We start from the raw sequence: 13,364 nt of genomic DNA on the forward strand, positions 1-13,364 counted from the left end.
CAATAACTTTACTATGCAAGTAAAAAAATGTGTGCTTTAATGTTTAATTTAGGGCCCCTTTATAACATGCTACAGGACCCGCGCAGTCATTTCGGCTTGTTGCCTTCTCGCTGGAGGCCGGAGTAACGGCCACACACGTTCCAAAATCGTGGCCAATCACTCACGGCAGCGCTGGTGAACCTTGCCTCGAAGCGACACGACCATCCGCAATGCAGTTGGCAGAGGGCAAGAGGAGCACTTGGATTAGAGAACGCACGCAGTGCCAATGACATCCTCCGACCTGCGATGAAAATCGGGCTTGGGCAGGGATGCGTCGGGGACGATGGTCGATAATTATGATGGCAGCCAAAGGAGGGAAACGTTCCCAGGAGGACGCGCATCGAGGATACGGAGCAATTAGATCACAATCAAGATATTTATTCAAACCGGAGGAACCCAATAAGCTCGTGTGTGGGTGCTACGTGGATCGATGCGTCGCAGGATCGTGAGATGGCAACTGCTTCGGGATGCCTTTGTCCAGCAGTGGATTGACCAAGGGAGTGGCGCCCGGCACACCACATCCAGTATACCTCATTGTTGCCCGTGGTTGCCACTAAAGCCACGCGCCAGCTACTCCAGTCTACGAGGGAACCCGGGAAATGGTGAGAAAATTAATCCCTGATTTGTTCGAATTCAGGTTGGGTGTGGTCCTCAGTTTGAGTTTTGACATTCCCGATGAAGGGGATTCATTGTTCATCGCGCTCAGTGCAGACGTGAAGCCAAGGCAGGAGGCATTGCGACGGGTGCAGGATCACAACACCTGGAGGGGCATTCGAAACAACGGCCCACTGATGGCTTAGCCATGACTACGGAATCGACGCGCAATGCAAGTCTGAGTTCAAACACCATTATAGTGTCAGTTTGAATCGCATGACTGTATGAGGTCACAGCCCATGGGAGTCCGGTTTTAAATACCGCAGTATTGCTGCGGTCAAATCCCAGTGGTTTCGAGTTAAAATCCCATTAAACCCTCCGTTTAAATCCCACGGTAATTGGCGCTTAAATCCCATTAGCCTGGCCTTCAAATCCCTCAATAATGTGGGTTCAAATCGCATGATGGTTTGAGGTCAATTCCCCATTAGTCCCGAGTTTAAACTCCTTTGTGATCCAAGTTGAAATCCCATGACAGCCTGGGTTTAAACCGAGAGGGCTTTATTACAGCTGCCTCAGTTTCATTTCCCATTGCGTCACCGGTTCGTCCAACAAAATACCACGATGCGATTTCTCAACCCCAGTCTCCGGTTCATCTTCGCTCACTCGTCGTTTCAACTCACTTAGTTTTTTTTTATAATTATTTTTCCCCAAAACGGTCACCCCAATCACACTAAATAAGCGTCGCATCGTCACGAGACGGAACAATACGTTGAGATTTCTCGCAGACGCGCGACGCTTCCCGTCATCACGGCCCCACGGAAGTGGATATTGCAGAGCTACCTCTGAGATCCCATCACGTAACCTCTGGTCCACACAATCAAGGGCTTTTTTCCCTACCACACTCGGCCATGTGAGAGTAACGTTCGCCACATGAAAGCGACTTCAATATTTTCATGTTCAGGAGCTGTAAATTTTACGAATTCAGTACAGAATAACATTTAACAATCTGACGGTTCGCTTGGTCATCAGTGACCATGCCGAAGCTATCAACTCACGACACTTGGGAAGACGCGGTTTAATCTCGGGGGCAACTGGTGCCTGGATTCGAACCCAGGATCTCAGAGGGCTCCAGCCCAGCTTCGTGATGTCTCCGAGGCAGCGGCGGCCACCCTCCCCGTCGTTTTCACCTCGACGAGTGCGCCGCACATGTGCGTATTACACGCGTGTGCGCGTTACGCGAGTGTGCGCGTTACGCGAGCGTGTGCGTGACGATTGGAGAGAACACAAAAAGATCCGGACGTGAAGTTTAATATTTTTCTTACGTTTTTTTTTCTTTCAGCTTTTTGATTTTTACAAAAAAAAACAACGGTCACATAAAAGTTGGAAGTTACAGGATGGGTGCCATCATTTATGAAAGTGTTACAGGAAACCCCGGTCGTTTCACGGGGCCCGAAGTAAGACAACAGTGTTAATATTTTACAGCAAGTATTGTTCACGTGTGTGTGTACGCGCGCGCGCGTTCTTCAATCTTTTTTTTTTGCGCTCGCGTTAAAAATGACTGCAGATTCGTTACTGTACAATGGATCTTATAAGAGCTAACTCTGGCGACAATTAACCGTTGGCATGAGCAACTGCGTCCTCAACTCCCATTTCGTAATTACATAGTCAAGTGGCGTCGCGCCCGTCCGTGCGTGTGTGCGTGTGGGTCAGCGGTGCGCCACCTCCAGCGCCACCACCAAGAGCGCCAACCTCCCCCCACCCACCCGCGCCACCGCCGCCCACCACGGGAAGGGAATGCGAGATCTGTAGAATAAATCAGTAGGGTTCCCCCTGAACGAGGGAGCTTCCCGCAAAACACACCACCGCCACCGCCGGTGAACCCCGACACAGGCGACACTCACGGGAGAGAGGATTTGTGCACTGTTTGAAAACAAGTATATAAAATCATAAATTACACAAGAAAAAACTAAGTTTGTAAAAAGGTGCATCTCGTATTTTTGTGTGTGTTATACTCCCGAGCATGGCTGGCTGTAGGGCAGTGCTCTCTATTGAATTTTGTGTTCGCACCATCGCAAAGTGCCCTTGCATTACTCTATCTTTTGGGGAGGGGGGGTAGGAAGGGGGGTAGGGGGGTAGGGGGGGGTGGGTAAGGAATAGGAGGGAATGTGTATGGACGTGTTGTTGGGGTGGTGGGAGAAGAGGGGGGAGGGGTGGGCGGGGGGGGAGTATGAGAGGGGCACACTCCGTTTTATATTTTACAACCGCAATCAATATCCAAGTGGGAGGGGGGGGAGGGGTGGTGGATCATAACCCTGACCTCCTCACGCCCCCCCCCCCCCCAAAAAAAAACCGCCAGCCGCTGCAGCATCTTAGGGCCGCCCCCCCACGCCCCAAACACACGTTCATGTTCAGCAACCACAAGTAAAGACGGGACATGCAGATTCACTCCCGCAGACACCGGGATTCAGTGTCAACAAATTCTCAGCCAGCCCCCGCCACCCCCCCTATTTTTTACGAGCCGCTTGCGAGCAGCTCCCGATGTGTTTTCGGGTTCCTGGAGAATTCAGCTGCAGAAAAAGTAGAGGACGACGAGGAGGAGAAGGAGGAAGCTCCCGGCACGTGGAGTGAACCGTCGGACGTCCGGTGGCCGTCTCGACCCGCAAACACACGCGGGGGGCAGCCGCAGCAACGGGCACGAAGCACGGGTCCCCCCCCCCCCCCCCCCCCGCACGCCGGGGCACAAACAGGAAATCGCTCGGGAAGAGTCGGGGCAGCCTCCGGACCCCCCCCCCTGGGTTCACGGGGGGCTCGACCCCCGGACATGCCCCCCCCCCCCCCACCCGCCCCAGCCCCCCCCCGCCCCACCTCACCCCCACAGGGGCCCCTGGGCTGTGATCGCCACTGACCACTTGGCTGCGTGACCCTTGACAACTCCGTCCGCTCGTTTTAGTCCAAACGCCATCCACCCCCCGCCCCAACCCTGCCCTGCCCCCCAACCCCCCACCCTCCCCACAACCCCCTCAACCCAATTCGTTGCCACCTTGACGCCCGGTCAGTAGAGTCCCGGGTTTTTGAAGTACATCCTCGATTCTGCAAAAGCGACAAAAAAACAAAGACAAGGAAACAAAGACGACCGTGATTAATGACTTGCGATCCAAAACGGGGGGGGGTTCGTCGGTTCAATTAAATCCCCCGGCACGGCATTCGAAACGACGGGGGGGGGGGGGGGGGGGTGAGTTTCTTAAATCCCACGCCCCCAACTGCCGCCACAAGGGGGTAAAGGTAAAGGAGCAATCGCTGGTTCACGCCGCTGCTGCTGGGAGCGGCCTCTTACAGAACACCCTGGGTTTCATCACGCACGCAAACACTCATTGATTGCCTGAAAACATCTTGCTATGCAGAGGATTGCAGAGCTCGGGTGAACGTTGGTAGCGCCGGCTCACTGCCTGGACGCTGTCTTCGGGCTTGGTTGTGGTTCCTCGGCGACTGAGAGATGCAATTTGCATGAACGATGACGCTGTGTGTAAAACTCAACATTATTATTATATCGATATTATAACATGGGAAGCTCCACAGAGAGCTCATCTATGTGTAGCCAGCTTCTAAGAGCTGGCCAGTGTTGTCAACAAATGTTTTTTGTTCCTGTTAATAGTGCTAGTGTGCCACTGCACACACAGAAGCATTGTCAAGCTATACTGTGTAAACATATATACATACAACACGACAGTTTATCGCTGTGCCATTGTCACGTCTAGCGGCAGCACATTTCAATTGAGAACCTTCACGGTAACAGGCGAGCGGTGCACCACCTTGCGTGAGACAACAATCCTGGACGATAACACAACTCCTCTTGATATGCACATTCTTTTGTTAAGGCTCTCTTCTTCTTCCACCTCCAACTCAGCATATATATAAGCTCCTAGCTTGGCAGTGTCTCATTCTTCACCTGAAGACGGCTGCTTGCGTTGTAGCCGAAACGTCGTGAGAATTATTTGATTTTATTATGTTTTATTTTTATTATTTTATTACTTCCCTTCTACATGACTTTACCGAAAGAACCAAGAAGATGAATCCCTGCAGTCACGAAAGCTTTAAATCGAAAGATAACACAACTATTGCAAGTGAAATGCGGCCTTTTTTTTGCTGTTGTTGTGGCAACGAGCGGCTGAAATGCGACGGCGCCGTTTAAACCAAGGGGCTCTCGCGAGCGCGGCGCACGTTTGGGCTCTTCGTCGCCATCCCGGCCACCCGAGTTTGATTCCCGATGATGGCAGCTGTCAGTCGGCGAGTGATGTCAGAACCGGGCAATCTCCCACCCCCCATCTCCCCCCCATCCCCTTCAACCCCCAATCCCGACCCACCGACCGCCCCCTTCACTGACCGGCGTGAAGTATGGGAAAAGAAAATAGCGACGTAACTGACACGGTGTAGGGAGACCTACATCGTTTGGTGGCTTAAGTGCGGCTGGAATGACCACATGCTCTCATTATTTTATGTCCGCGTGAATAAAACGGATTACTTGACGTGCTTTTGGCCACCGCCCCCCTGCCCCCACCGATACGTCGCCTCTCACGTACTCTTCCTTGTAAGGCCACGGTGTTATTTTACGAAATGTGCCGAGTGTATTTGTTTTCGTCACGCGTATATCGTAGAGTGGCTCACACTATCCAGCCAGGTGGCTCAGCGAGAGGAGCTCACAAGCGGAAGGTTGCGAGTTCAACTCCCCACCGGGGGGCAGGCTACAACAACAACCACTTTGCGGGCGAAGCCAACAGAGGCATATAATTTCACCGCACCCCTCCCCGCCCCGCCATAGGAACGTGGAATTTACAGCACTGGCTCAGCAGAGCCATGAGCAGGAGATGAGCACCAATGCCCCTCGATGGGCATACGCCGCACGAGCGGAATAATCATTGTCTTACGTTGTTCCGCGTTCTGTACGCGCGGATATGAAAGCTCTCTCTCTCGTTCTCTCTTTGAGCGACTTTATTTCGTGTAATTCCAGCAGAGATCAGTGGACGAAGCCGTATCTTTTAAAGCGGCTCACTGCTGCTGCGTTCACATCTCACGGAGAGAGGGAAAAAGGGAAAAAAACACACGCAGAAAAAAAATCCAGCACTCTGAGCCAGTCCCTGGCCATCTGTTCCTTACAAACAGAGAGAATGTCTATTCCCAGCCCATCTGTTAACCGGGAAATGGGAGGGGGTGGGTTTTGGGGGGGTAGATGGGGGTGGTAGGGGGTGGGGGGCAGGGGGAGGGGTGTGGGGGGAGAGTGTTGGGGGGGAGGGAAGGAGAGAGCGAGGGGGGGGGGGAAGGACGCACAGAAAGGTGATGCAGATGGAAAACGCATGGGTGAATCTTGCATGATCAAGACAAAATGTAAACTTGATGATGATGATAATCCTCGCGATTTGATCGTTTACAAGAGCCCGACGCTGCCACACCGGTGTGGCGAAGGTGAGCGAATCAGTAGGTTTGCGATCCAGAGGTCGCCGGTAAGATGCACTCTGCTGACGCGGCGGTTGAAACAACGGTTCCCCTGGGATCTGTGCATCAAGCAGCAGCACCAACATTTAGATATACAACAGCGGTTGAAGTCGATCAAGCGGCAGGTCGAGCGTAGTGGGGTTGAGTGTGGGTACTGCCACCTCTGCGGAGACGTCTGACCGGTGTGAAGAAGCAGGCCACAAAACACCCTCCTCTGGAAGCCGACAGCCCGGGCCATCCTCCACAAACCACGCCCTGTCTCCTTAGCGCTGATGTGTACACACTGCACCAGGTACTCGTTTGTAGCTCAGTCGACCAAGTGGAGGCCCAGGACTGGTTCAGATAATCGTCACTGGTGTTGGCCGTGAGCGGGAGTGGAATTCGGGTGGCCGGGTTCGTAGCGAAACTCCCTAGACCACTACACTACCGCTCCCCACGTGTGTATATATATGTGGGAGGAGAGGCGCAGTAGTTAGCACACTGCCCTGCGAACCCGGCATCCCAAGTTCAATTCGCACACCCATGGACCAACATCGGTGACAAATATCTATACTAGATCCGGGGCCTCCTCTAAGTCGACTCAGCCTGAAATAAATACCTGGTGCATTGTGTAAACATCGCCACTCAGGAGACCAAGGAGACCGGGCGTGGTGCTGTCCACTCACCCCCTCGTGTTCCGGGCCGGCCTTCATAGGTGCTACTCGCTAATGGCACTTTCCCCAAAAGTCTATTGATGGCTCCGCGGGGGATCTTTAGCTTTGTGTATTATATATACACGCACTTTTTATAGAAAGAAAACCATAGCCACTGGATAAAACCCACACGTACAAGGAGATAACGCTCAAAAATGCATACACAATCCCCCAGGGACGCTGCGCACTCTCTTGTTATTATCCGCTAAGTGATGTGGGCTGAGATAGCGTAGTGTGCCACTGAAACACAACCTCCAAGCACAGCCTCGGCCTCCACACAGCCTCCACACAGCCTCCCCACACAGCCTCGGCCTCCACACAGCGTCTACATAGCCTCCACACACAACCTCCACACAGCCTCCCCCCACACAGCCTTCAACGCACAACCTCAGCCTCCACACACAACCTCAGCCTCCACACACAGCCTCGGCCTCCACACAGCGTCCACACAGCCTCCAAGCACAACCTCAGCCTCCACACAGCCTCCACACACAACCTCCACACAGCCTCCCCCCACACAGCCTCCACACACAACCTCCACACAGCCTCCCCCCACACAGCCTTCAACGCACAACCTCCACAGCCCCTACACACAGCCTCCACGTGCCGCTCTTGTTCACCTCTTGTGACCGTTTTGTCCAGAGCTTACTTTTTTCGCTGAAGATGTTCTGGCTTGCTGGCAAGAATCGAGGTGGGCACACGTGACTACAGTGGATTTGGTGTGCCGAGTTCGGAGACATTTTTCTCGTCGCTGGTAAGACTGGAGTATGTGGCACGTGACCAAGGAGAGTCAATATGGGGCGGTGGCCCGATAAACGTGACTGAAATGGATCCCTGTGTCAATCTATGAGTGTCTATGTTAAGTCAATGGGTCTCAATGTAGGGTTATGGGTCTCTATATAAGTCTACGGATCTCAATCAATTTGAGTAGTTGTGTGTCTATGTAAGTCTATGGGTCTCAATGTAAGTTTATGGGTCTCAATGGAAGTCTTAGATTAAGCCCTGGGCTACGCTACAACTCAGGCCACACTGATCCACTCACTGCCACCTACTCTCTGCCACGCCACCCTATAGGCGATTGGACCTCTAATGTTCCCTCTAAAGTGTACTTGGCCTGCTCTTCCATGCTGGCCAAACGTTTTGGAGGAGGAGGGAGTACCCACGCTTTACCCCACCAAATGCAACACACACATCGACTAGTTCATCAACAACATGACTCGTTTAAGTTCCTGAAAAGCCCTCAACACGTGGTGTAAAACGTCGGACATTTGGAGGGCTATAATCCTACTCGCTAACACGGTGGCGGGAGGGGGGTGAGCGGGGGCGATTGGTCCCAGCGTCACCACGCGCGCGTTTTAAGACGCCGAGTGACTTTAGCCATTAACCAATTGAGCCATCAAATTAGCCGAATATTAATATTTACTACCACGCATACCGACAATAAACTTTGTGCAAATATACCGGCAGGCTTCACACGTTCGTGAAACACGCTCGGCCTTTCCCCGTGCGCACTCGCAGAGCCTCCCTCCGCCTGCATTGCACTTCGCAGGGGCTGCTGCTGCTACCGACGCGCTGGGCTGCGCCGATTATGGAATTAATCACGTAACACTAACCAAGGTGCTAATAATTATTACACGCATGCCTTGCGCAGTCCTGCGCCAGCTTTAGCTTTTGATGGAGCGGGGGATGGGTGGGGAGGGAGGTGCGGTGGAAATGGGGTGGGGGGGAGAAATTGCTCGCAACATCTGCTGAGCAGTTGGCGGATCTTCCTTTTTCTCCGGGAGGGGACACCTTTCAAATTCTCGGTGCGGCTCGAATCACATTCGAGGAGGCGCTGTAAGAACACGCGCAGTCGCATCGCCAAATCCCACACGGACCCCACCACCTCGCCCACCGCAACCCCCCCCCCCCCACCACCCCAGTGATCAGGCACGCTGTTGCCAAAATAATTCCGCGACCTAAACATTTGTGTAAAACAGCGCAGCGTGCGCGCGCGAGGCTCGTAGTGGAGTTCAGCATTTCAAGTACCGCCGCGTCGGCTTATCGGCCAGACGCAAGGATACGGCCAAAAATATGCCCGCTCCTGTTTTTTGCTCTTGGTTTTGCAGCAGAACAAGGGAGTCACGTTGGGTTGGGCTGCCGGGCGGTGGCGGCGGTGGTGGTAGCGGTGGTCGTTGCGCGACGTGCGGCAATCAACATGCATCTGATAAAAGCCAGTGGAGTGGCATTGTTTGCCGAGGAAGTTGGGTAAGCGTTTCCCCTCCTTGTGTGTTGTACCGGTAAGGGGGCACAAAAACAGCAGTCAAATCGGGCGCATTAATCAGAGTTTTATCAGAGAGCAAAAACATCCCGGGGGCCCACTCACCCTTCCACCTTGCGCACTTCCACGCCAGCAACAGTCCCGCAGATTTATTTTGGGTCAGCTAAAAAAAAAAATTGGTACCCGAGTAAAAAAAAACCCCAAAAAGCACATTATTTTTATTTGTTATTGCTGAGGTTTTTTTGTGTTGTTGACGTTTTACGTCTCTCAGTGAGAGACAGGAAACGTAGTAATCAGCGGGAGGGGGGGGGGAGACGTGATAACCAGCCCCTGGCGGAACTCGAATGCCAAAAAAACAAGCGGGCCCGGGCGACCAGAGCCAACGAAGCGTTTCTATTTGTGGTTACTTAGCAAGAAACGTTGAATTTCAACCGGAGTGGTCCCCGAGTGAGTCAGTGAACGGGGGTAAATAGTTCCGCTACCCAGCACACCACATCCACTGTACTACTCAAGTTAAGGTGCCAATGACTCTCCGGCACGGCCAGCGTCCCCAACAAAAATATTGCGCGACGAATTTACGCCGCCGCGTAAGAAAAAGACAGAGAGAAGGATGGGGGGGGGGCAGTGGCGGGGGGGAGGCAGCGGGTGAAATAGAAGAGGGGCAGAGGATAGGAAAGAGGGCCGAATGTTTTATTCGTGGCGGGTTGAGTAATGTTTTTTCATGGAGGCCCGCGTCCCGCGGAACAGAGGCTGGGCCGCGCCCTTGAGCCAAGGTTACGCGCCGGGTTTGGTATCAATAAAAGCGGCACCAGCACAACCCACACGGGTCAGGGGTCACCTGCCATTGCTTTTAAAAAAGATTGGATCGATTTTTCTTGCCGGCGCGTGATGGTGTGCAGGCTTTCTCAGGCGCGCTCCATCTTTCCAATCTCCTCTTTTTATGTTTTGTCTCCACGCACCCCCAACCTCCCCCCCCACCGCACCCATCCCCCATTCCCCATCCCACCCCTTCCCTTCATCCCCCACCCATCACCCCTTCCCTGAATGACCAACGCAAGTCCCATCGTATCCTCTCCTCCTGTCCCGTTCATTCCCTGCACTCCCCCCCAAATCCTGCCTCTCACCCCACCTTCACCAGCCACCCCCTCCCCCCTTGCGAAGCAATACTCTCCCAACGACTCGTATAAATTTGTGTTAGCATTTATTTATTTTTCATTAGGTCCCCCTCGATTGTTTGTTATGGTTTATTACGGGGAATGCTGCATGCTCCGCTAGCGCCGCCGCTATTAAAATGTTGCCTGCGCCGCGTGTCCTTGCTGGGTAAACGCACGCCGGCCACAGGCGTCGTAAATAATGCATCATTCCTCAACAACTACTAAGCCCCGCAAATCTAATGGAGCCCAGAGCCCCCCCCAAGCCCACCCCTGCCCCCCCCACCCACCCCCCCCCCCCGCACTTCCGATGACTTCCAATACATCTGCCTATTGCGATCCTCAGATGAAGACGATCTCCTCGCAGTCCCAGCGTCTACCCGGCAACGTTAACGGGCACGGTGTAGTTTAGTCGGCAGGGAGGCGCGCCCGCTGGGGTACAATTGCGGGGAACCCCCCCGTCTAATCCAAGACGTCTGGCCAGCAGGGAAAGAAAAAAAGTAGGCCAAATGCCCCTCTGGAAGCGGCTGTGCAGAGCTCTCTTTAGGTCCCACTGCACCAGCAGTGGCATGAGCAAGACATTGCAGGGCTGGGCCTTTACCGTGGTTAGTGCTAAGCAGGTATTAGCCTGGATAGGGCTTGGGATTTAACTAAAACTATTTTTTATTTTACCAGGTAAGGCCCCACTGAGCTATATAGCTATTTCTCAGAAGCGTCCTGACCACAAATGAAAGCCCAATGAAGTGGCTTATCGCGTGGAAATAAATCGCAGCCAAAGAATCGAAATGCATGTTGCTAAATATGTACTGAAAAAAACAGACGACCCGGAGAAAAACCCACACGACCACGGGGAGAACATGCAAACTCCAAATATACAGGCATCGTCAGGGCTAGGATAGAACCCACAACCTCCTGCATAGCAGACAAGGGAGAAACCATCTTGCCACCGTGGTGGCCCTGGATGGGCAACAGCCGTACGTAAAACAGGAGTTGTAGACCCACGCGCCCCGTCCCCCGATTCGCCGAATCAAGGACCCGGGTATCCTCGGCTAGAGATCACCGTGCAGCGCAGACACCGCCACCCCCACGAAACTCTGAATGACAAGCCGTCTTTGGTGGAAGCGGACAGATTGTGGGGCCCCAGGTGTGGCCGATTAGCGACATAAAACAATCAAGTGGCTTAATGAGGCGGGACAATGAGCCCACCTGTTTACAGGGGGGGCTATCGGGGGTGGTAGCGCCCGTAGTGGCAGTGGGTGGGTGGTGGTGGTGGTGGTGGAGGTTGAATAAGTCCGTTATTTATCCGTATTATTTCCTACGCCGCTTAGGCCGTTCCAGCCGCCCAGCCCACTGGCGGCGTGAGGCATAAGCAGAGTAAAAGTAAAAGCGCAGGGCCCCCAAGCGAATCGAGGGGCTCTGTGGATTCCTTGAACGAAACATATATAAATGCACCAAATATCAGCTCGAACGGAGATCCAAATAAATATAAAACGGACACATGAGCATAACGTAAACATACCAAGACAAACTCTTTGGTTCTTTGGGTAAAGTCACGTAGGTATAAAATAAAATAAATCACAACGTTTCGGGCGCAACACAAGCGTCCGTCATCAGGTGCCCGAAGCGTCGTGATTCATTTTATATTATACCTACATGACTTTATCGAAAGAACGAAAGAGTATGGATTCCTGCAGTCACGAAAGCTTCAAATCAAGATAATACCAAGACATTTCGATTTAAAGCTTTCGTGACTGCAGGGATTCATATTCTTGGTTCTTTCGGTAAAGTCACGTAGAAGGGAAATAATATTTTTTATTATTTTCATTATTTTATCATTTCCCTTCTACGTGACTTTACCGAAAGAACCAAGAATATGAATACCAAGACAATGAATCTCTCGTCTCAATCTTGTCTGCGGCTCTCTCGTCTCGTCTCACTGCATCCGTCTCTTGTCGGCATCCCTCATTTCACTCACTATCATTCTGTCTCATCTGTGTCTCTCCTCTTATCGCAATGCAGCTCGATCTTTTATCCACGTGTCTCTGCTCTCAATACATCTCTATACATCCATGTGTCTATCATCGCACGAGGATTTTAAGAAATGTTAACGCCAGCACCCCCACAATCACTGCTTCCAGCCGCTTGACCGTCCCAGCGACGGCTTTGTAACCATCGCCGCTATTTCACTTTTCTCTCTGCTATCAAGTAGGGGCAATGTCTGAAACGACGACTTACATACACATATATATTCCTCTTTCGAGCAGCGTCATTGATTCATGTGCCGCACCATTTATGCGAGTACGGTTTGAGTGGGGTTTACATGGCCAGGCTTAAACGGGGACAGCGATTAATTACAAAACACGAGTAGCGTAGCGTTCGAATAACACGCTGTACAGGTAGTGCGAGGTGGGGGGGGGGGGTGTGACGTGATCGGTGTCTCTGTAAGCAGATATTAACTCAAGCAATTATACCAAAAAAAAACCTCAACTCATTCATCAATAATAGTGGTGGCCTTAAAATAAGAAATATATCAAATAGGTGGCCTTTTGGGCAATCGCACTTCTTCGTAAAATGTATGTGCTTGTGAGATGGGCCACTGCCCCAAACGTCGCCTATTAAATATTTTCTTTTAAGACCACACACACAGTGTTGTTTTTGAGGGGCGTGTTGAGTTGTTGTTGTTGTTAATTGTGCGTGTGCACCATTGCCAACGCAGTGGCGGCAGCAGCACCGTCACCAAGTAAGCAGAGGCAAGTCGTGGCCGGAATTAACTCGAGAACCTGAAACTCTCAACTTCTGCGCGGGTGTTTGCGGTCACGCTGCTGCCGTGTGTCCGTGTGTGTACGTTGAACTCCTTGCGCACCGTACGTAGCCAACTGCACTAATCGGAGGTGCGGGGGGAAGGAAATCGGAGGCAGAGCTCTCCAATGTGTACTCGGGTTGTTGTGTTGTTGTTATTGTTGCTCTGCGTATTGCTCGGCACGCTGTGTTGGGCGCAGCGTCGGACAATCGTGACCGAACTTCATGCGGGACTACAACCACAACACACGTCGGAGGATCGTCTGAAACTACCCTGTAGATTCCGGATTCGTCACACCTATTTTTATTCATTTACACTTTGCATAAGACTGTGTGTATATT

The 13,364-nt window shown here is 52.3% G+C and overlaps 1 protein-coding gene across 1 annotated transcript in view; it reads right to left on the reverse strand.

The window, feature by feature from the left end:
• Positions 1 to 1,925: 1,925 nt before the first annotated feature.
• The window catches only part of LOC133349965 (dachshund homolog 1-like), a 50,613-nt gene continuing 39,174 nt past the window's right edge, over positions 1,926 to 13,364 (reverse strand). Inside the window, exon 8 of the mRNA XM_061563879.1 lies at positions 1,926 to 3,723. Coding sequence (XP_061419863.1) covers positions 3,686 to 3,723 — 38 coding nt within the window. The 3' untranslated portion in view covers positions 1,926 to 3,685. The remainder of the gene's footprint in view (positions 3,724 to 13,364) is intronic.

Source organism: Lethenteron reissneri, chromosome 32, assembly GCF_015708825.2.
Source record: "Lethenteron reissneri isolate LAM-NWPU_2019-01 chromosome 32, ASM1570882v1, whole genome shotgun sequence".
Classification (NCBI taxonomy): Eukaryota; Metazoa; Chordata; class Hyperoartia; order Petromyzontiformes; family Petromyzontidae; genus Lethenteron; species Lethenteron reissneri.